Source organism: Pelecanus crispus, chromosome 1 (genome assembly GCF_030463565.1).
Source record: "Pelecanus crispus isolate bPelCri1 chromosome 1, bPelCri1.pri, whole genome shotgun sequence".
Lineage (NCBI taxonomy): Eukaryota > Metazoa > Chordata > Aves > Pelecaniformes > Pelecanidae > Pelecanus > Pelecanus crispus.
The window spans coordinates 62303009-62325359 of NC_134643.1; the positions used below are offsets into that span (position 1 = coordinate 62303009).

Sequence of the window (22351 nt, forward strand, 5' to 3'; positions counted from 1 at the left end):
TGTCTTTATGAAGCAATTTTCATTACTGCCTTTCTCCTTCCTCACTTCCAACTGTTTGTTAGTCCTGTTATTACGCCCAGTGGCATTTTATATAGAACTGTGCCTTCAACTAATACCAGATTGTATGAGCAGCACCGAAATTAAGACACTAGCAATCTTTGAGTTCAGTCAAGGTCTGACTTCATGAGAGAAGATATACATATATTCAAGCCCTTGTAGAATCCAGATCTGTGGTTATATGCTTCCTATGACAAACACAACTACAAACCTAACACCACAGCCTTATATAAAGACCATGAACAGGGTCTCTGAGTGCCAGTAAAACGGTAAAATAATTTGGAAACATTACACACATACATTGTCCATTGAGAGTAGCCATACAAAAATGCAAACCTCTAAAAGGATGCCTCCACAAATTAATCTGTAAATTAATCAGGAAACCAATATGTAACAAGTTTATCCATAACTGCATGGAACAAAAAAAACCTAATTGCAAAATCCACACAGAAGGTGAGGACAGGTATTCTGGGAAACAGCAAAATTTAGAAGAGGGGAATGTAAAGTTAGAAAGGAGACAAAGTATTCATGCCATGAAATGAGTGCATAACACTAACCTTTAGAAATGCTGGAAGAAGTCTCCATTTTTCCTGAAAACAAAAAACAGTTTGAAATATCTTTCCAAAGAGTGACCAAACATCTAAGATGCTTTTTTATTTAATTATTATTTTTAAACAGTAACATTATTTAAAATCAGATTCATTATAAAAAAAAAAAAAAGACTGTCCAAAGCCAACACAGACAAGTAAAAACAAAACAGGGAGATGACTTGGATCATCTAAGTAAGCCATACGTGCTATGCAATATTTACTCAGGACGCAATGGGACATTGTCTTTTCTAAAAGCAACTTATGTGAGAATATATATTTCTTAAAAAATTCCTTGCTACCATGTCCTCATTTTAGAATAACTGATTTATTTCTGTCCTGTTAACACTGTAAATTATATTCCTAGCAAGGGAAGACTTGCTACAACTTTTACTTTACGAAATACATGCAAAAATCTCAGTCCCAGGAGCAGCACTTGCAGACATGAGTCTCTGTAAAATGTACCAGTACCCTAACTCCTACAAAGATTTAGCAAAACTATCTAAACAAAGTACTGACGAGCCTAAGTATAGAATCATAGAATGCTTTGGGTTGGAAGTGACCTTGAGAGATCATCGAACCCAACCCCCCCCTGCAGTGAGCAGGGATTGAACCCGTGACCTTGGCGTTATTAGCACCACACTCTAACCAACTATCAAGGTTCCTACAAATTTTTCCCCATTTCTATTCTTTGATGATCACAGGGACCATCACCTTACATCAGCCCCACCTTCTCCCCCCATGGCACGGAGAGCCCACCCCAGATTTGGGATGAGAGATGCAGGTGGAGGGCAAAGGTGAGGAGGTGCTGTCCTGTGCTGCCGGACAGCACAGGAGGAGGCTGCATCACTCAGCTCCAGAAGAAAGTATACTGTAACATTCACAGAGCACCAGCACCTCCTAATTTTAGTTTGACAGTCAGCATTTCGAAGTGCATGGCAATGCTGTGGTTGTGGTGTAACACGTGTCCCTCACGGTGCAGGAGCACGTAGAGGAATCCATGACAAAACACAGCACGAGGCTCTCGGGCTCCACTTCTGACGTGCTCTTTCTACGCAAAAAGCCCAGTCCTGCCAAAAGAGACCTGAAACACCGCCTTCACCTCCTCCCTCTCCCTACGCGAGGCAATTAGCAAACTTTAAAGGCACTGCCGCTGCGGGCAGAAACCGCTTTGCTCGCGTTCGCAGGACACAGCCCGGGCCGACGCTGGGGACGGAGACCACCGCCCCTCACCAGAGGCCGAGCCCGGGGTGCTGCCGAACAGCCCGCGGGCAGCGCGGGGCAGAGACACCCCCACCCCCCAAAAACCGGAGGCGCCGCAGACCCCCCCCCCCCCCCCCCCACGGCGCAGGCAGGCAGGGGACTCCGCGCACGCGCACAGGGAGGGGGGGTCTCCTTCCACCTCACCCCACCCCAGCCCCTTCCCCAGAGGCCGGCCGGCCGCCGCTGCCGGCCGCCCCGGGCCGCCGCTCACCTCCACCGTATTCACAGGAGCCGCCGCTTGCTCCGGAGTCAGGGCCCCCAGCTCCGTGGCCAGCGTCTCCATCAGCAGCCCGGCAGAGAAGCCACAGCGGAGGCGGAGGGCGAAGGACCCGCGGTGCCGCAGCCAAACGCGTCCTCCCGCCGCACCGGCGCGGCGCCCCAAGGTTCCGGTCCCACGGAGCCCTGGTGGGGGTGTGTGCAGAGAGAGACACACAGACACGGACACACACGGCGAAGGCTCGGGGCTTTGCTAAGGGCGGTCAGGCGTCCCCCGGCCCGGCAGGGCTCCCCAGACCACCCCTTCCCAGTGCTCTGGCTCCTGTAGGGGACTTGGATACCTTTCAGCGTTTGGGGTTTCCCCCGCCTCCGAATCCTTCCCCCCCCCACCCCCCCGAATCCTTGAGGTGGTAACCACCCCTGCCCCAATAACTCGGCCCCGCCGGCCTCCTCACCGCCCCTCCAAGGCCGGCAGCTGAAAGCCTCGGAGCAGGCAGGTGGAGGTGACAGAGGAGGGCACAGAGCAATTACGGTACAAAACCTTTTTTACAATTTTTAGCATGCAAAGCAACGTGGAGGATGAGCTTTTAACATTATTACTGTCTTTTTTCTGATCTGTAGTGTTGAATGCTAGAGCTGGATCACCTACAAAGTGACCTTTTTTTTTTTCTTTGCAGGTGTTGGTGCTATGGATAAACCAAAATCCCAGTCAAATAGGGGACTACTCATCTTCCCCAGTTTAAGGTTAAACAAGAAACACCAGTGATCTTTGCAAATTCCTGCGGCAGTAAGTTTTTGCCAGTTCACACATAATAATTTCTAAGCATGTTTTAAAAGCAGAGTGTGAAAACAGTACTTACACGCAGATGTCTGCTCTGGCTCAGATTCTGCGGGAATAAAGTTCACTGAGTTTGGTCTGGGCCTCACGCATCCTGGACATGAAGGCCCAGATTAAACATGAGAGTAGCAACATTTCAGACCAGTGCCATTCAGTTTCCTGCCTAAAGCGGACAGCCTGAAGACTTTAATACATGACAATCCTACACCATCCTACACAGCCTTCCACCTAACTAACTACTTGCTCACCAAGCAACTATTTCAGTCCGACGACACATTACCCTGCAACCTGGTCTGTTACCCATGGTTAGTATGCAACTGGAAATCGTGATTACTTCCACAATAGAAAACTACAATAAATTAAAAATGGGAGTTAGAGGATTAAGAGTTCCATCTTACCTTTCTAAACCAAGCACCTATTAGAGTCAAGTTCTTTGCCCCCCCCCCCCCTTTTTTTTTTTTTTATTACCACTTACAGGAAACCTAAGCTGTATCAGCCAGCACAAGCTTTCAGCCATAAATTTACTCTAAAATGTTTGTTCCTACTGCATAACAGGGGGGTAGTGAGAAAGAAGAAAAAGGAGTTTATTGGAAGCCAATTTTTCTGATTTTACAGATTTGAAAATTCAGCACTATGTGCTTTTCAGGTATTCTTTAGTGTAACTTTGCCTTGGGGCTATTGTAAATTGTTCACAGAGGTATTAAAAAAAATCAGGAATTACAAAAGATCAAAATCCAGACATGACTGAGTGGCAGTCATTTTAGAAATAAAAGTTCAGGAAACATATTTTCAGCATATTCTCAGCACATTTGACCCAGGCACATGTACTATAGCTAGTACTTCAAGACTGGCTGAATTGTGCAGTTATTCTGCATGCTACTACTAAAAGGGGAGCAATATGGAGCCATCAGTCACCTTTAATTTAAAATCATAGAAGGAAAAAAGAATATTCATCAGCTACATGTTGTCCAATTCTCCTGCAACCAAAAAATTTTTAATAGTCCCAGATTCTGGTAAGGTGTTCCACAGCTTATGTACACATTATTGTGAGTAAAACAGTTCAGTTTTCAACTGACCACGTTTCTTTGATGGTCCTTGTTCTTGCAGCCAAAAAGACAGCCAGCAACTATTTATTCTTCTGTCTTCATTGCCACTCACCACTCTGGAGATCTGGCATAGCCCTCCCCCCCAGCATCTTTAGTCTGGAGACTCCTACCTAATCATTCCCAAGAATGGAGCTATGATCAAATATACAAGTTACCTTTGTGGTGGGTTGACCCTGGCTGGATGCTGGATGCCAGATGCCCACCAGAGCTGGTCTATCACTCCCCTCCTCAGCTGGACAGGGGAGAGAAAACATAATGAAAGGCTCGTGAGTTGACATAAAGACAGGGAGACCACTCACCAATTACTGTCACAGGCAAACCAGACTCAAGTCAGGGAAATAAATTTAATTTATTGCCAATCAAATTAGAGTAGGATGATGAGAAATAAAACCAACTCTTAAAAAGACCTTTCCCCCACCCCTCCCTTCTTCCCAGGCTCAACTTCACTCCTGATTTTCTCTTCCTCCTCCTCCTCAGTGGCGCAGGGGACAGGGAATGGGGGTTGCAGTCAGTTCATCACACATCTCTGCCACTCCTTCCTTCTCAGGGGGAGGACTCTTCACACTCTTCCCCTGCTCCAGTGTGGGGTCCCTCCCACAAGAAACAGTCCTCACAAACTTCTCCAACATGGGCCCTTCCCACAGGCTGCAGTTCTTCATGAACTGCTCCAGCATGGGCCCTTCCACAGGGTCACAAGTCCTGCCAGCAAACCTGCTCCAGCATGGGCTCCTCTCTCCACAGGTCCTGCCAGGAGCTTGCTCCAGCACCAGCTTCCCATGGGGTCACAGCCTCCTTTGGGCACATCTGCATGCTCCAGTATGGGGTCCTCCACAGGCTGCCGGAGGATATCTGCTCCACATGGACCTCCATGGGCTGCAGGGGAAATCTCTGCTCCAGCACCTGGAGCACCCCTTCTCCCTTCTTCTTCACTGACCTTGGTGGCCGCAGAGTTGTTCCTCTCGTGTTTTCACTCCTCTCTCCAGCTGCAGTTGCACAGCAGTTTTTTCTTCCCCTTCTTAAATATGTTATCACAGAGGCACTACCACCATCACTGACTGGCTTGGCCTTGGCCAGCAGCAGGTCCATCTTGGAGCCACCTGGCATTGGCTCTGTCAGACACAGGGGACGCCTCTAGCAGCTTCTCACAGAAGTCACTCCTGTAGCCCCCCCCACTACCAAAACCTTGCCACACAAACCCAATACAATCTTCTCCAAAGGAGTCAGATTGACACAAGCTCCTGTTTTGAATGTTATTTGTGCAGCTGGATAAAAGTCACTACTCTACACTCCAGCTGCAACTGAGAAGTTACAGAAAAAGAAGAGTCACAACGTATTATTAGTGCAGTCATTTATATTCGGCATTTAACAATCCATTACACTTAAAGTTTGCACAAATGACTTTTCACCACACTGGTATCACAAACAAAATGTAATGCATACAAAACCTCAAATACTTGAATTTCAACAAAGAAAGCTGCTACAGAATAGCATCTTGTTTCACAAGGACAACTTCAGAGTAGAGGCAAGTGCGTTTCAGTCACGGTAGCATAAACGGCATGCAACACATGACATTAAACAGATGCAATGTCTACGCTTGAAACATTAAATAAAAATTAAGATACATTAAACACTTGAAACACAGGCCATGCTATACAATGCCCTTTGCAAGTCACCTTAATCACTTAAAAACCCCAATGAATCCTCTTTTGACTATTTACTGGTAAAAACTAGTATGACAGTTTCCCCAGTACGTTAAAGATCTGTAGTTTGACATTTATTTTTACAATAAAATGCATATAAAGTATTATGATTAAAAGTTCATAATCATATTATAAATCATCTTCAAATGTTCATAAAATCCTCTTTTGGCTGAAGCTCAAAATAGTTTAGGTATTTCTAAAGATGTAGCAAATCACTAAGATTTAATTCCCCGTAATTGCTTTTCAAATGCATTCTTCTCAATGATTTTGAATTGTATATCAAAGTTTCATATTCATCTGAGCAAGGCTGTTTTACCTAGTGGCACAATTAGTATATTCTAAGAGTTCCTTTCTCTCAGTTTTTTCAGGCTTCAGGAAACAGTTCCCTTTAAAAATACGTATTCATCTTAATTTTGTGCAATGGTTTTACAAGGGATGGAGCAGAAGTGCACTAGAGAAATTTCTTTTTAGAAAAAGGCATTTTGAAGAAAGTTTTTCTTATCATGTACATGTGGCCAAAGTCCTTGGACACCGATGAACAACTGACTAGAAGTAATTTCCCTTACTAAAAAGGAGTACACAATTCTGTAAAAATGTACTACAAAACCACAGTGCTAATAATGCCCAGTTTTCTTAGACCTTTATGATAGACATAGTAATGTACATACACAATTTGTGTGACACATTAAAGCTTTTACGGGAAATTTTTTTGTCTCTTCATAAAAAATAGATTATAATATAAAATATTAAAAACAAGCTATATAACTTGTACCACATGGAGTTTTTATATATATCTGACATTTTAAAAGGACTATTATATGGTAATATATTAAAAGATCATTTTCAAGTAAATTATGATTCAATTTCATAGACAAGAACATGTCTATAATATGTATTCCAGCAGTATCTATTCCCAGTAATCTGAAATAAGCAAAATAAAGCCTGTCTTCCACATTTCTCAATTTCAAGCCTGTTCATTTTCTGTATGCAAGATTCCTGATGCGTTAAATGGGAACTAAGTATTGGGGCCTATTCCAAAGGAATTTGAAGAAAACCACAGCATCTCTCACAGGCTCAGTGAAAGTGAATCTAGTCACATTTTCACGAGTGACTAATCATTTGCGTTCTCGCTTTCAGGCCCAAGAATGTTCTGAAAAGCTTATGCCCTCATCCAACAGGATATAGAACGGGAAGTTGCTCTGTGGTATGCTGTAAGGTCACTCTCAAGTGCTTTTGAGAATAAAGGTCAGAAAGACCTAACTTAAAAATACTTAATACCCATTAAAGATCAAAGATCAGTACCTATATACATTAGAGATTAGATTTAAGATCTGTATGACTTCCGCTGGATAAACAAAATGCTTACAAACATTATGTACAGAAATTTACTCCACCCCCTCCAACATCATGTTTCTTAGGTGTTTATCATTAATCTCACAGCTGAGAAGTTCTGAATGATTCCTACTTTAAGTGGTGAATGCTTCTTCTGTAACTGCTATACTCCAAACAGCTTATAATACTGGCATTCCTTAATGTAACAGAGGCAAAGTTCCGGTTCCAGTAACTGCAGGAGTACCAGAACTTGGCCTAGTATCAACTCGGTTTTGGTTAAAAAAGCAGTTTGCTATCCTTCTTTGCTTCAAAGTCTTTTCAGAAACATGGTTTTAGATGTTGCTCTACAAAAATACAATGTAAGCATAGTACATTTTATCTACAATTGTTTTGTCATTTCAGAATTGCATTGCTATATGTAAATATGTTTAAAGTTGAAAAATAACATTACGTTTTATTGGTGGCAAAACAGTAAGTACTTTTGCTAGCTCTTTCCCACTGCAAATCATAATAAATGCTTGCCTTGAAAACTAATAATTCACTGGCTATTACAAGTGACACAATCCATTAAACAAATTTAGTCTATTAATATATATTATGTCCTTGAAATTAATTTCTTTCCAGTGAATTTCAGAAGCTATCTGCATACATTTTACAATATCTCTTTCACTAATAGTCACTGGAGTGGGCTGTTCTTAGTGGGGAAGTCAGATTACTGTCTTGGAAAGTAAAAAAAAAGGGGGGGCACAGAAATAGGTCATATTTTTTAATTGGTAGGCATTTCTGTTTCTGCTTTCCCCATTGGTGCCTCAGGAAAAAGTAGTTTTCTAAGTATGTTAGCATAGAACGGTCCATACACTTGTTTGTTAAAGTTTACAATACTCGCATACTGAGATCCAACAAACTCCATCTCTGTCTGAATCACAGAGAGGCCTCCTGGCATAGTAGGCATACACTTCTGAAAACTCGGAAGACCAAGCAAGCTTCTCATGAAGAACTGGATTCGTTTGTCTGAAATGGAATATAAAGCATGCTCAAACAAATTTAAACCCAAGATGAAGCCACACTCACTTTGTAAGCACCCTGCACATCAGCACAGCAAAAAAATCCAACAATGTAGGTAACAACTCTTTCCCAAGCCCGTGCTACAGTGGGAAACAATATCAAAAGCTTTTTAAAGTTGGCTCCTGCAAGGTAGACACAGCACAAGCCTGCTGGAACAAGTTACATTACCTAATATGAAGTAGGCTCAAAGAAAAAAAAAAAAAAACACACTAGTTTTAAACCCAGAACTGACAGAAGGGATACTGAATAGCACTCATTTTTCTAATTTCTTCTCCAAAATACTAGCATCTCCAGGCTTGTCTGTACAGACACTTTTTAAATTATTTTAGCTGCAACTAGCCATGCTCTGCAGCATACCAAGAACACCATTATAGGTAAACAACATTTCCTTACTCTTAGTTGACCCAGTATTTTACTGCAGTAAGAAACTGCTTTTAAAAAAACAATAATTAGACAGCTGATTAAGCTTGCTGGGAGTAAGTTTATATACACACACATACAGTAAGACAATTATGTGTTAGCTTACTAACCAATCAAGGAACTGACAGGATTATTCTCCTCAACAATATGAGCAATTTGACCCATTAAATTACTATGCATTTCTTCATTAAGGGTGGGAAGACCTCTTTCAGTTAGAGACCTGTTCACTTTGCTGCAGATCTGGACACCAATAGCATTCAGAGCCTCCTTCAAATCAAAAGTTCTGGAAGAAAGAAGTAGAAAAGCATAACTTGTGCAGTTTCTGTAGCATAGGTTGTAAGGGGACCTCACTTGTCTCCCTTCCCTTTTATTTCAACCTGCTCTCTGCAATGAGAGAATTTAGAGGAGTTATCTTTTGTTTTTGCACATTTATGTACATCTACAGACAGGACAAATCTCCATGTGGAAGATTAAATGACGACCTAATTGTGATTCAAACAGGAAAAATAATTTCAAGTGCGCAGCAGTGACACCAGTTCATTTTGCCCTTATGCTTAGGTGTTTTCCTTGGCCACATGCACAGCATTTTATGTGAAAATGCAGACCTGAAAAGTATTTTATGAGACGGTCTTTCAGATCACATCAGACTTGCTTGTAGTGCAAGTGGCAACAGAAATAGGCAGCCAGATAGCTTGAACTACCTATAACCAGTTTGAAGCAACTGACAAGACAGTTTATTGAATGTATTGCCACAGTCTCTCCAGTATTAGGAATGTATGAATGAACTTTAATACTAGGCTCCAAATTCTGTAGGCTAACATCAAGATTAAGATTTCATTAAAACCTAACTTTGAAAACATGTGCTTAACATACTGTGCCTAACATACAGTGGACTTAGATTACAAAGGGACTACAGATATAGATTATTGAAGTTTGGTATCTTCCTATTATTAACAAGCACTGGCTATGACATTTGAATTGTTTCCAAGGGTTTTCAGATCCACCTGGTATTTCCTATTAAAAGAAATATGAAAAGTGATAAAAACAAGGCCTTACTTCTTGTTCATGCCTTCAAGAAGAGGAACACAGATCCTTTTCAGTTGGTCAGCAAAATCAGGTACATCTACAATTGCTGCACCCACCGTATTGTTTGTTATGAGACAAACACAAGCTATGATTTTTAATTGATTGAGCTTTTCTCTCAACTCCTGAAGACGAACTTCATCTGTTATTAGAGTCTAGAATTGAAACAATAATACTAATTTAGGAATACAGAGGGACAGAGGCAGGGAAAAGGACAGATATAGGATGTAGTCACGAAGCATTAACATTTTTAATCATGAATATGCAAAGTCAGAAGAGACAGCAGCTAAAATACCCTGAATATGTAGTATTGCACAAAGTGGCATTATGTATGAGCACCAGAAGTAACCCTGTGGTGGAAGGAAAGGTAATGCCTTCAATGCGGAGGAGACTAAGAACATTGCATCTTATTCCTCATCGCTGCTGCCGGTAATCTGCTACCAACAACAATTCAGCCCATGATGTGGAACACTCGGGGGGTCTAGAGGATATTGTAGTGATCAAGGTTACAGACAGAACAGTCTTCTGGATTCAGCTGTCTTTTGAAAAATGACAATCTGTAACTAATGGACAGTGATGAACAACTGTGCATGACAGCCATCAGTTCAGCCACCAGAGCAGGTTCTGCAAGTGATCCATCACCTGCTACAGGTGAAAAGCCAGTTGATCATACCAAGAACATAAGTAATTCCCACAGCAAGATGTAGCTAGAGTGACTTGTTTTAGGTTAGAAAGAGTTCATCCTAACCAAATCCCTCCACTGAGAAGCACAGGGGCATTAACATTCAGCTGTTTGATAGTAATTTCATAGTATGACAGACTAGATCCACCAGAGGATACCTGTGTGTAGCTCTTACTCAAAACTGTTTGAAGGTAGGCAATAGTAAGGTGGTTTCCCTTCTGTCCACTGACCAAGAGCACTAAGAGCATCCCCATGTATTTAGCAAATTCTCTGCCAGGCCATCTGAAGTATAGCTAAGGCGCTCACTGCAGATGCTAATTTCAGCCCGGACTGATGGCCAATTTCACACTGGCTTTATGGAAAGTTGCAGAGGTCAGTAATCAGGAGTTGAAGGGAAAAACTGAACACTGATTCTTGAAGCAATAGTTATATGCACTGAGAAAGAGCAAATATCTACTTTAGAGGGCTTCAAAGGTTTTACCAATTCTGTTCTAAAGCAAGAGTCATTCCACCAATTCCTGCTGCTGTTAGGAAAACAGGATGCTATAGTCAGGTCTCTCAAAAGATACAGAAAGCCAAGTGCCATCAGGACAAAGCCCAGTCTTTGACCATGGCCAAGACTGCTCTTAGGGTGGAGCTGGTGAGCTATGATTGGATAGAGGGAAAACAACCTTTACGTTGTTCGTTTCTAGTTGTTGACTTGTCCATCTCCTATTTCAAAAACTAGAGTAGCATATACTTTCCAAATTCCAAATTTACTATTCAGAAATTTAAGAAGTGCAAGAGAATACCTTACCTATTGTCATCAATAGCAGGATTACTATACTACACCAATGTTTTCATATAGCTAGAAATCTGAAGACACTGAAATATACTTCTCACCTCTGGAATCGTTTTGCCATAATCCCATTGTAAGAGTTTCAAGTAGCCATTGTTTAGCACCAGTGTAGGACTAATAATTGGTTTAGAACTACTGTCAGCACCAGGCGATGAAGATTCATCAGAAATAGATGACAATTCATCTTCTATCGATTCCTTTATCCATTCTGTTGTGAGATCCAGGGCACCTAAGCATTGCAAATCAGCACAGATTTACTGCATGCTTTCATCAAAATAAGCACTACCTTGAGGAAAAGAGTTGTACACATAGGAGTACTGAACTTCTGAAGACTGAACATAGTGCACAGCTGAGTGTTCACACACATAAATTCTCTCCCACACTTTTTTCCACTGATGATCTTCTATTGGTCACCTTAATATTCTAGCTAGCTTCTACAAACCCAACAACAAATGGTTAGACTTCAGCCAAGATTTTGGGGTAAAAAAAAGCCTCCAAGTTCGACTTCCCAAAGCATTTCTTCCCTTTTTCAGGGAGGCCACTTAATACCTGGGGCACAAGACTGGAAAGTAGAGGTGAAGGGAGGTCAACTGTATTAACAGCAAATTAAATGCTTTTAAAGAGTTCTTTCACGGGCTGCATATATAAACACGGCAGACCATATCAGTGGCTCAGGGTTCCCATTTTAGAAGCCCCTGCTCCAGATGTTAGCGAGTTTACTTTTTCTTCTTGGAAAATATATTTTCCCGAGGACTGTTTAGCCACATCACGCTAAACTTGTAATACTGGATCAAGCTGACTTTGCATCACCTAAGAAGTTTTCTCAGACCCTGCCTTTTATTAAAAAAATTGATCCTGTCCCAATTTTCAGGCACAAACTGGTTTTACATACTTCAGCCTAACAGCAGACTTGCTGCATACAAGAGATAAAGTCTTACTTTTCAGTATGTAGGGCTTCTGCCTCCAGACAGTAAGAGCCATTGTTTGTTTGTTTTTCAGATACCAACCAATTAAACAAATACAGCTTTGTCTGAAAGCACCCCAGATTACAGAAAAACATACTTTATAGCAAGTTAAGCAATTGCCCATTACTAGCTTGTCAAAGAATTTGTGCATTACTTAGATCCAGACAAGAAATTGCAGTTTTCCTCCAAATTAACTACAATTCGTAGATTTTATATCATGTCTTTAAACAGTCCACGTTTTAAAGAAAGCATGATACCTTTAAATACAGCATGATACCTACTTGGCGTTTCTTCAAGAATTTCCTGGAATTTTGTTCTTTCATAGTCCACCAAATGACGCTGAAGGTATGGCCTGAGGTTTTGAATTGTGTAATTAGCCATATCCATCTTCATCAGGTCCAAAACACGGAATATTTGTCTGAAAGCAGGAGTTTAAAATTTGACAATTAAAATAGCCTATTGATTTTAACTGGTACATGTGAGGTACACCTACATTAGCACTTTAATTTCAGTTTGGGAGAAGCAAACTCCTTCATTGATATTTCAGTGTAACAGATATGTTACCCATCTTCCAGGATAGTTGAAGGAGTATTGTGTATAAGGCTTGGTGTAAGTTACAGAGAACAGGACAAATATGTAGCATCACTAAATGCTAGAACCCTGTAACAGAAAGAGAAGGGTTTTCAAGAACTATATCAGTTGGTACATTTCAGCCTAAATGAACAGATTTTAACTTTTTAGTCACTCTAATTGCACCAAGAAAAACAGTCCTTCTGACCCAGTTGCTTTGGTCCCTATATATGATCCAAGTTGCAATAAAAGAGTAGAACAACAACTACCATTTACTCTTAATATTTCAGTGTACCTAAGGAGCAGTAAACCGGTTTCTGCCCTTTTATGCAAGTGTTTTGCTCAAGTTCAAATAAGAAGATCTTTACTAAAAGGATTTTCAATCCAAAGTTTGGCCTCCTAGAGGAAGCATGCAACAAACAGTTCAAGAACTAACAGTACAAATGTGCTGCTTAAATTTTGTAAAAGGATGAACAAGACTGAAAAACCAGTCTCCAAAACACAGATTATTGCAAGAGTGCTTTTCTTGTTGTTCAGTGGGTTAGATACTCAGAGCCCGTAGTGTTTGATATAGGCATTCTACCCATTTCATTAAAAAGTAAGATACACATCATATTCTGGTCACTGTGTTGTAGCTTCTCCCCTTTAATGCTTCTGTATAAAAATAAGTTTTCCTATGGTTTGAAAACAGGTGTCATGTAAACAGAGTACTTTCAGAAAGGAGGTTTATCCTCTAAAAATACCACCCAAATACTAACCTCAGTAATTCTACGATATTGTCAGTTGCTTTTAACTGTTTTATATCGTTGTCTCTTATTGGAGCACATAACTTTCCCATAGTGTTGATGATATAGTTAGCTAGCCCATGAATATCAACAGCATTATGTTCTGCCTGCTGTCTTATAAGATCTGTGTCTAGAACTTCACAAATTTGATTCTGAATCCTGTTTGCTCCAGGAGACAGGAAGGAAAGGAGAATCTAAAGTAGGGGGAGGAAAAAAAAAAAAAAAAAGGAAGAGCTTATCAATAAAGACAAAACCACTTAGTAAACACACCAAAAAGATTTTCATATTAATGCATCAACTGTATTTAGCAGACTGACTCTAACAAGACACATTAAGACTGAACGTTATCTAACATAGCAGGAAAAAAGGACTGTTAATAGGATCACAGTGCAGTTCTGCAAAAATGCTCAAAGTGGGCAAACCAGAAAGCGTGTCAACAATGACACTATTTCAAAAACTGGGAGGCTGCCCTGTAAAACAAACATTTACTAACTTAAAATTCTGAAAGACTTGTATTGTGCCAGGATTGAAGGTTTGTATACTCCCTTGTGCGATGATCATAAACAATTAAGTCTATTTGGGCAGGTGCAGTCATGTTTACACTCCTGTTAATGCCTTAAGCTCACAGTACATTCCTGGAAAGAGGCTAGTAGAGATGTAAAGCTCTGAGAAAAGAGCTAACTTGCAACTAATCATCATACAATGAAAGCTGAGTGGACATGCCACTGTGCATGTGTGGCCATATTCATGGTTAATATAAATATACTACAAATAGACAGGTGTTGCAGTTCTGAATAATCATAGTTTCATCTTAAAAGAACAAACTTGAAGGCATTGGCTTGACTGAGTTAGCAGATCCTTCAGTGAAGTAAGAGACTCCCAGACCTGAGCTGACAAAACAGCACTGGGGACAGGGGGGACGGATGGGGGGTGGGGGGCAATGAGGAATGTTACCTCCTTAATTTCCTCAAAGAGCTTGATAGCATGTTCATATTCCGGAGGATCTTCATTCAGTTCTGATTCCAAGTGATCCCAAAACGCCTTATGTACAATTTGTTTCACTGTGCCTGCAAAGCTGTGGAATAAATCAATTAGATACTGGAAAGACTCCCAACTAGCTTTCATCCTTGGTATAAGTGTTTTAGATTAGCCTAATCACTTGTTGGGAAACACACAACACCTCACCAGCTATTATGCCCTGCAACCATATCTTTCTTGGGCTGTGGATCATCAGCTCCCAAAACGTGGTCTAGACTGCCAAGTCTATAAAATACAGGTGTTTTAGGAAAAAGTGGTGCCGGCAATTCAGATGTAAAGAGATATTGCCTTTTCTTTTTCCTTGTCGAATTTGTATTCATTGTCCTAATCTGGTATGTTATGTACCAATCTTTCTCAAAAACTGTTCTCTGTCATATAACCAATTATCAGTTAAGAGACTTGTGCAATTAAAAACCTGTTTGTTTTTTATGTAAGTTTTCTCAAAGTAAAGATCAGGGTCATTTTTAAGTTAGACACTTCTATAAGCAAGAACATTTTAGCTACCTACATTAGGGAAGTTACTTCTCACTTCCTCTGGATCTCCAGGTATTTTTGCATCTCTTCTTGGGCTCATATTAGAGCTATGTTTATGGTAAGCTCTATCTTCTTATCACTATGGCACCAATGAACTACTACATACAACTGCACAGAATGCCACCATTTCATCTTTTCCTTAGGGCTTGGAACTGCACAGAACAGACCGATAACTCATCTTTACTACGGGGATTCACATTGCATTAGCCTTTTATCTTCCCCATGGCATTTAAGACAGAGCAACATGCTCCAAGACAGTTATCAACTCAGCTGGACTGCAACACTTGTTCCGAGCAAGATAGCTTTGACAGTAACTCCTGGAGGTGCAGGGTGAAAATCCGTAGCTTCCAAGATGTTTTGGTTTGGTTTGGTTTTTTTTTTAGTTTGCTGCTCCATTCATTTCTCCTCTCTTCCTAACCCCAGTGCCTCTTTTTGCAAAATTCAGGCTCTTACCTGTTCTGTGGGAAATCTTCATCTTTTATGCAAAAATTTGCATTTACAGCTATTTCATGAGCTAGAGTCAAGTCTGTCAAATTTCTTGCAGCTGCCATCAGTTCATCAAATGTAACAGTCTTGGGAGGGCTTGCTGCTGGAACAAACATCAATTCAAGCCAAATATCTACAGTTGATAAGTGCAATTCAAAGTATTAAAATTCTGAAATTTTACTGCTTGCTAATTGGACTCTAGTACTCTAGAAGAAGCACCCCAGGATAACCAGGTCTTTATACCTTCTTAAAACACTAACTCAGGAAACTCCCAGCTTATCAGGGGAGTGTGTGGCTAATACCAGACAATTCTCATAACATTTTAAAGAGCAATTTCATATTTCTGTATCTTAACTGAGATATCTTTTTTTCCTTTAAAACAGGATCTTGCATTCCACAGACTTCCTATTGACTGTTCTGTAAAATCCACCAGACCAAAGCATGGGCGATAACAGACACCAGATGCCCACTGTAATTCTGAGCACGTAATGGCTGTATTGTGGTTTTATTGCCTGTAGAGAAGGTTCTGAAGTTACTGACTTGAGAACCCCCCACTTATGTTCCATAGCAGATGCATCATAAGTTACACTCCCTTTTTACAAATAAGTATTATCAACATAACAGAAACTCTACATTGGAAAGCAAGAGTAAATTCCTAAAATTTCTAGACCCCCAAATTCTGTCATTTAATTTCGTATTTGGAATTAAGCCTTTGAAGACTGGCAATAAAGACAAGACAAAGAGTTGAGCTGCAATTTGCAGCTGGTTAACAAGCTTTTTTTAACATTAAGACTTCACTTACATCAATGCTAAAAAGTATGCATGGTCTGAGAATGCTTACAGACATGAACATGAAGCACATCTTAACGAAGGTTTTATTTATCATTACTCAAAATGCCTTCCTTGTGCAAATGTGTTTTCTGTTTGATGCTAATATTTATGAAAGAAAAAAATGTGAATTGGAGATTAATTTCATGTAACCTGATGTAACACTATAAATCTAAGTTACAGATTTAATTTTTTAAGTGTATGGAGCAAGCAGAAGAAACCCACCCTTTGCACAAAGCTGTATCTGGTTGAGTGGGAGACTGCTACCAATGTCAAGATTAGGATGTCCACGGTGGCACATTTTTCTTACACTTCCTGAATGGAAGAAGCACACAGGGAGACCCCCACAGATACACCTGCTGGTGGTGTTCCACACACAAGGAGGCGCGCTGCTTCATAGCAGAGAGAAAGCCATGCCTTTCTCTTAATACTCTTAAACAGAGATTCAGAATCCCAGGTTCTACCCATGACAGCAAAGAGAAATGAGGTAAGTTAGCTTTATCTGCCTATGCACACTGTAGGTAAGGTTGAAAAAGGCTTACACGCTGGGGTACTGGGTTTGCTTGAAGAATCACTGTTGAAGCTCTGTCTTGAATATTCGGAGTCGCTAGAAGCAGCTGTGCTTTCAGAGAGGCGTGAAGAATCTGAATCACTGTTCTGGTCATCATTGAGAGGCATTCTGATTCACTTTAGCTGCTACAGTAAACAAGACCTGGAAAGACAAATACACTTCCCATAAAACCAGCACTTACCTTTTTTATTTGTTTGTTTCTCAAAAGTGAGATACTGATCATTATATCATGAATGAAGAACAAGTAGTTGTCTTTCTTAAAGAGGTGTTACAGAAAGCATCTGGCTTGACATGCAGAATCATAGTTATTAACAAACTACACCTGTTCTGCAAGAAAGTTTTGTACCTTCCACTCTTTCATACCTTCATGGTTATGTTAGAGACAGACTGTAAATCAGTTATATTTAAGAAAAATATAAGACTACCCGCAGTAACCCCTGAAGTTGCTTGTTGTCAAAATTTTTGATGTTGTCAACACCCATAAAGGCACATCATGATGTTACCATTCCCCACCTGACTTCACCAACAACTGCTGTTTAGCAATTAGCCTCCTTCCACAAACAGACTGCACTAAGTGTAACAACTCTGAAGCAAACATAGAAGTTGCTGGGGAAGAATAGGCAAATAATTCAGAATACTACATTTCTGACAGGGTGTAGCTAGAAGTCTGGCCTGCTGTTTTAGGTGGGTCTTTGCACAAAGTCAGATTAACAATGGCATACACCCCATACTCCTCCTAGCGGTGAGGGTAGATGGGTTTTCTGTTTTAAGTCAAATGGTAACTCTGAGCCTCTAACATTACATTCAGCATAGATGACAAGTAACACTAAGCAGTGTCATGCTTCATAGTGCTTCTGTCTACATAAAGAAACTGCCTCCCAGTCAGACAATCTGCAACTGCAGAGAATTTGGACAGCTGCATATGCGATAGAGATGATTAACAGCTGTATGACAGGAAGTGAAAAATATGTTCATAATCATATTATAATGAGAAACTGGAAGTCAGCCATAATTACTACCAAAGGAATTTGGCCCAGATACCAAAAGTAGCTGTCCATCTTTGATTATGGCCACGAAGCATTCTGTAGTAGACTTTACGAAGAGACATAGCCAACAATGCTTTCCATCAGCAAATTTAAGTAAGATGACTTCATTTATGATTAGATTGCATCAACTTCAGCGGGCAAAGAATACTGCATTTTGCAACTGCTGAACTTAGGAAAGCCACTTTTGGCAGCAAAAAGATGTTCTTTGTGTGTACTTACGTGAATCAACGTATTGTTGGGTCAAGATGTAGACAAAAGGGAGTGAGAATGATGATCTTTATGCTGGCACCTAGTTACAGCTTAGAGTCTTCGATTTTTTGGGTACCAGCTCATCCTGAATAGGCCTTTATAACTTGATGAGGTATTAACTGATGAGTATTCCCCTGTTAATTGAGATGATTAACATTTGTTAAATGTATGTTTACTCCTCCTCCTCTCCCAAGAGCAAAGAGGATGCATTTGAGTGCCTTATTTATGTAATGTTTTATGCTGGTTTTTGTGAAAAGAATTAATCACATCACTAAGAACACAGCTGACACTATTACCTTACTGGAGAAGCCAGTAAGAGAGACTTTTGATCTGGATATAGAGGTCATGGGCTCAAGGCTTACAGCATTAGTTGTGATCCTTAACATCATAACTCTCATTAGAGCAGCAATTTTATAATTTCTAACAAGCAACTGAAAACAAGTAGGTATTTAAAATAGTATTGACTAAACAAGACTGAGAATTGCAAGAAAACCAAAAGGCTGAGATATTTTTGACTTGGAAGTTGTATTTGTCTAAGTTACAATTAGAAATGACTCGCTAGTTAATGTTACACAAGAGACTAAAACTATTTCTTCGATTAAGATCTGTGTTACAGATCTCAAAGCTAGCGCTGACTAGAAACTACTTGTGACAAGTAACCTACCTGTAGAACACACTCCAGATTCTTGATGTGGAACCGTTCACTTGAATACAGTAACCCTAATGAGGCTGCAAAGCTTGTATTACTCTCCCACTATTGTTTCTGGATCAGCACCAGAACACTATTTCCAGGCTTTAATCGTGTATAAGACCCCTTTATTTATATATAAATAACTAACCTCCAAAAGGTTAATGTTGTACGTGGTCCATCGAAACACTTGATTAACGTTGTTAGCAGTACGCTGGCCCAAAAGCTCTCATAAATTACTCGCCTAGTATGACCACTTCAAGATGCATCTACTGCTTCAGTCTAGGTGTTAAGAACATAGAAGAAATTAAATCACCATTAAAAAACCAAAATTCTCACACAATTTATACATCATCATTTCAACTACTCCCTCTTGTCATTATGATAATTCTAATATATACTCAAAATGCAAATATTCAGATTTGAATGACAGCAAGTACCAAACCAGCCATGGAGGCAAGTCAGCATTGCCATTTTCTACCCCAGTCTTGATTCCCAAGAAGACCAAATCACTAAGGTAGAAACTAAAATTATATATATATTACATCTTTACATACTAGTCTCAGCAAAGGAGCTTTCAGCAACAAATACTTGCATTTCAGAGACCCATGACATATTTTGATGTACTGAGACCATGCCTGTTCCTACAATACATGTACACATACGGATAGCAGAGTTGCCAGTAGAGTGCTTCAGAAGACTAAATAAGAAGTTTCAACAATGCAACAGGAGATGACACACTAAAAAACACTGCAATCTTTGCCACAGTAAATGTATTTCCTAGTAGGATGCCTCAAATGGAATGGTAAGGAAAAATGGGTATACTCTGCAGATTCAGAACATTATTGCTAAATTCTAAGTTTAAAAGATAAACAAGGCAGCAAGCACATCAAAGTAAACATATATGAATACACAAGCAGAATCCGGATATGCCATCTACAGGTTTTAAATATGCAGCCAAACAGCTAAAAAGCTTAGAGAAAAGTACATTCGCTGAGCGTATCAAAGGGAAATACAAACCAAAAAAAGGCTTTTCTAATTAGTTACAACAACAGACAACTGAGTTACTTAGTCCCTTCTTTATAGCATACACTGGAAGAGCTGCTTTTCCATATGCATTTGTAGATAGCATAAAGCTTTTCATAAATTACTATGGGCCAAGGTCACATGTAATTTTAAGTTTAGATTAATATAATTCCCAAGTAAAAATATTTCAGAAAGCCCTTTAGCCTTCCAAGATCTCTTTGTAACTCACCATCTTGACTAGACAGTACCTTTTTTTTTTTTTGAGCTGTTCATTAGGTACTACATATTAGGCTGTTGTTTTAATACACAGCTTAATATCCTACCTATTCTATTAAAGGGTCAGTCTGTGATTACAACCTGCTTTACTCTTCCTGCATCAAAACCAACGGATTTTTACTTTTATATTAGGTTGGATACATTCACAATGGGCTTCAATACACTGTTTGCTTTCTTTCCATCAGTACCTATTTTACAGTCTTTTTAAGGATAAACTCTAAATAGACCAAGCTAAAATATCTCCTAAATGTACAAAACCCAAGATTCCAGTTCATTTAACAAGGAAACACTAAATTACCATGGTTTCTGCTGCTGTTTAGACAGTTTTGGATTATTTTTAGTAAAGATACAATGAATACAACACTAAAGGCTCGCTCTTATGTAGTCACCACATCACACAACCCAATCATTCACTTAGAACTGATGAAGATTGCAAGATCAGATTAGTTTTAGAGAACACAAACAGGCTTTTTATTCCTGAAGGCTCCCTTTAGAAGTTATTTTATGAAGCACCTGGGGGGGGGGGGGGGAAGACAGTTTGGAAGAGTTTTTTTTTTTTCTTCAGATACCATCTTCAAGAAGTTTTTCCACAGCCCTGCTTTGTTCAAAGAAGTCCCTCCATCCATGCACACTTTTTAAGTGCTCTGTCCAGTTTTACCACTATAAATGTCTTAACTTTGTTTACTCTACTGGGCTTACATCCTTACTATCTTCAAGCTGGCACCGACTGACTCTCATGTGGGTTCGAGTTTCCCTTTCACTTGACTCCACCTCTGTCAGCACTCGCTGCACAGGAGCAGAAAACAGCCTTTGTTAAGAATTACGGAATTTCCTCATGCCCTATTTTTGACAGCTTATAGCCGACATTTCTCTCCTTTAGCTTTCCAGTTCGGCAGCTCTTCCCTTTATATACAGGCTTCTCTTGCTGAAGGCTTAAAAATACCTAAGTAAGAGCGAGATGAGGACGTGTCCCCCAGGGTCTGCACCCGGGACAGCCAGGGGAGCTGCCCTCACCTCAGACATTTAGGCAACACGTCCCCCCACCACCCCCCCGGGCCGTGACGAGGCCCCACAAGCCCCTCGAGGGGAGGCCGGGGACGCCCTTCCCGCCCCCCGCCGGCTCCCCTCAGCGGGGGGGACCGGAGCGGCACCACCGCCGTCGCCGGCCCCTCCTCTTCCCCCATCTGTTTCGCTGTCTGTCTCCTCCCCCGGCCCCATGTTTTTAACAGTTACCAGAGGCAGCAGTTTGGCACTCGCCGACCAAAACAAACAGCGTTTCCAAGCACAGGCCCGGGGGGGGGGGGAGGGGGCGGTGGGGGAAGGGAGGAGGAGAAGATAAGGGGGAACCCTCTCTCTGCCAGCCCCGGGGAAGGCGAGCCCGGCTGCCCGCCTCCAAGTGCCGCGTCCCCTGGGGAGGGAGCCGGGGTGCCCTTGCTTTGCGGGGCTGCACGGGGGGAACCCCCGCGGCTGCACCCGTCGGGACAGACCGTCCCGACAGACCGTCCCGGCGGACAGCGGGCATTAAGGGACGGAGACAGCCCAGGAGACACGGGGCAAGGGGTGTGCTGCGGTCCCAGAGCGGGAGCTGCGAAACCCGCCCGCTGCCACGGGAGCCCCACCGGGGCAGCAGAGCACAGCGGAGCGCCAGCCCCCCAACTCCCAGCCACCCCCACCGCACGGGAGGGCAGCAGCCCCCGGGCCAGCTCTGACCCGGACTCACCCCGCAGCTCATGGCCGGTACGGTACGGTACGGTACGGTACGGTACGGTCACTCACCGCGGCCCGGCAGCAGCTCACCCCTCCGCGCAGCACCCACCAGCGCCGTAACCAGCCCCCCCCCCGGATTTATAGAGCTAGCCCGGACTATTACTGTCTTCCTTGGGCGCGTCCATCTCTGCTGGTGAGGGGGGGGGCGCGTAATCTTTTCCTGCCTGCCAGCGGTGAGTTAGCCCGAGGGACTTGGCTCAGTCCGCGCCTATCCCCATACAACCACTCCGTGTCTCTTCATTCTCCCCGGGCCCGGGCACAAAGAGGGGAGAAATATGAGCTGACAGGAGAAGGCTCTTCCGCGGACTCCCCCCGCGCTGAATGGGCCCTGCCGG

The 22351-nt window shown here is 41.6% G+C and overlaps 2 protein-coding genes across 6 annotated transcripts in view; both read right to left on the reverse strand.

The window, feature by feature from the left end:
- The window catches only part of POLR3B (RNA polymerase III subunit B), an 82850-nt gene extending 80660 nt beyond the window's left edge, over positions 1–2190 (reverse strand). The window contains exons 1-2 of the mRNA XM_075706215.1: positions 2119–2190; positions 615–647 (exon numbers count right to left, since the gene is read on the reverse strand). Coding sequence (XP_075562330.1) covers positions 615–647; positions 2119–2190 — 105 coding nt within the window. The remainder of the gene's footprint in view (positions 1–614; positions 648–2118) is intronic.
- Positions 2191–5398: 3208 nt separating this feature from the next.
- Positions 5399–22124, reverse strand: TCP11L2 (t-complex 11 like 2). Of its 5 annotated transcripts, none has more exons than XM_075727960.1 (12): positions 22026–22124; positions 19099–19229; positions 18230–18393; positions 16936–17105; positions 15533–15668; positions 14462–14582; positions 13481–13701; positions 12434–12570; positions 11232–11416; positions 9641–9822; positions 8695–8867; positions 5399–8110 (listed from the first exon to the last, which is right to left on the reverse strand). In XM_075727960.1, the coding sequence occupies exons 4-12, from the start codon at positions 17069–17071 to the stop codon at positions 7866–7868; spliced, it is 1536 nt and encodes a 511-aa protein (XP_075584075.1). In that variant the 5' UTR covers positions 17072–17105; positions 18230–18393; positions 19099–19229; positions 22026–22124; the 3' UTR covers positions 5399–7865. The 5 variants fall into 5 exon arrangements, with proteins under 5 accessions (XP_075584075.1, XP_075584076.1, XP_075584074.1 ...); XM_075727961.1 differs by lacking the exon at positions 22026–22124 and adding an exon at positions 21970–21998 and having other exon boundaries at positions 15533–15665; XM_075727959.1 differs by lacking the exon at positions 22026–22124 and adding an exon at positions 21970–21998.
- Positions 22125–22351: the final 227 nt, after the last annotated feature.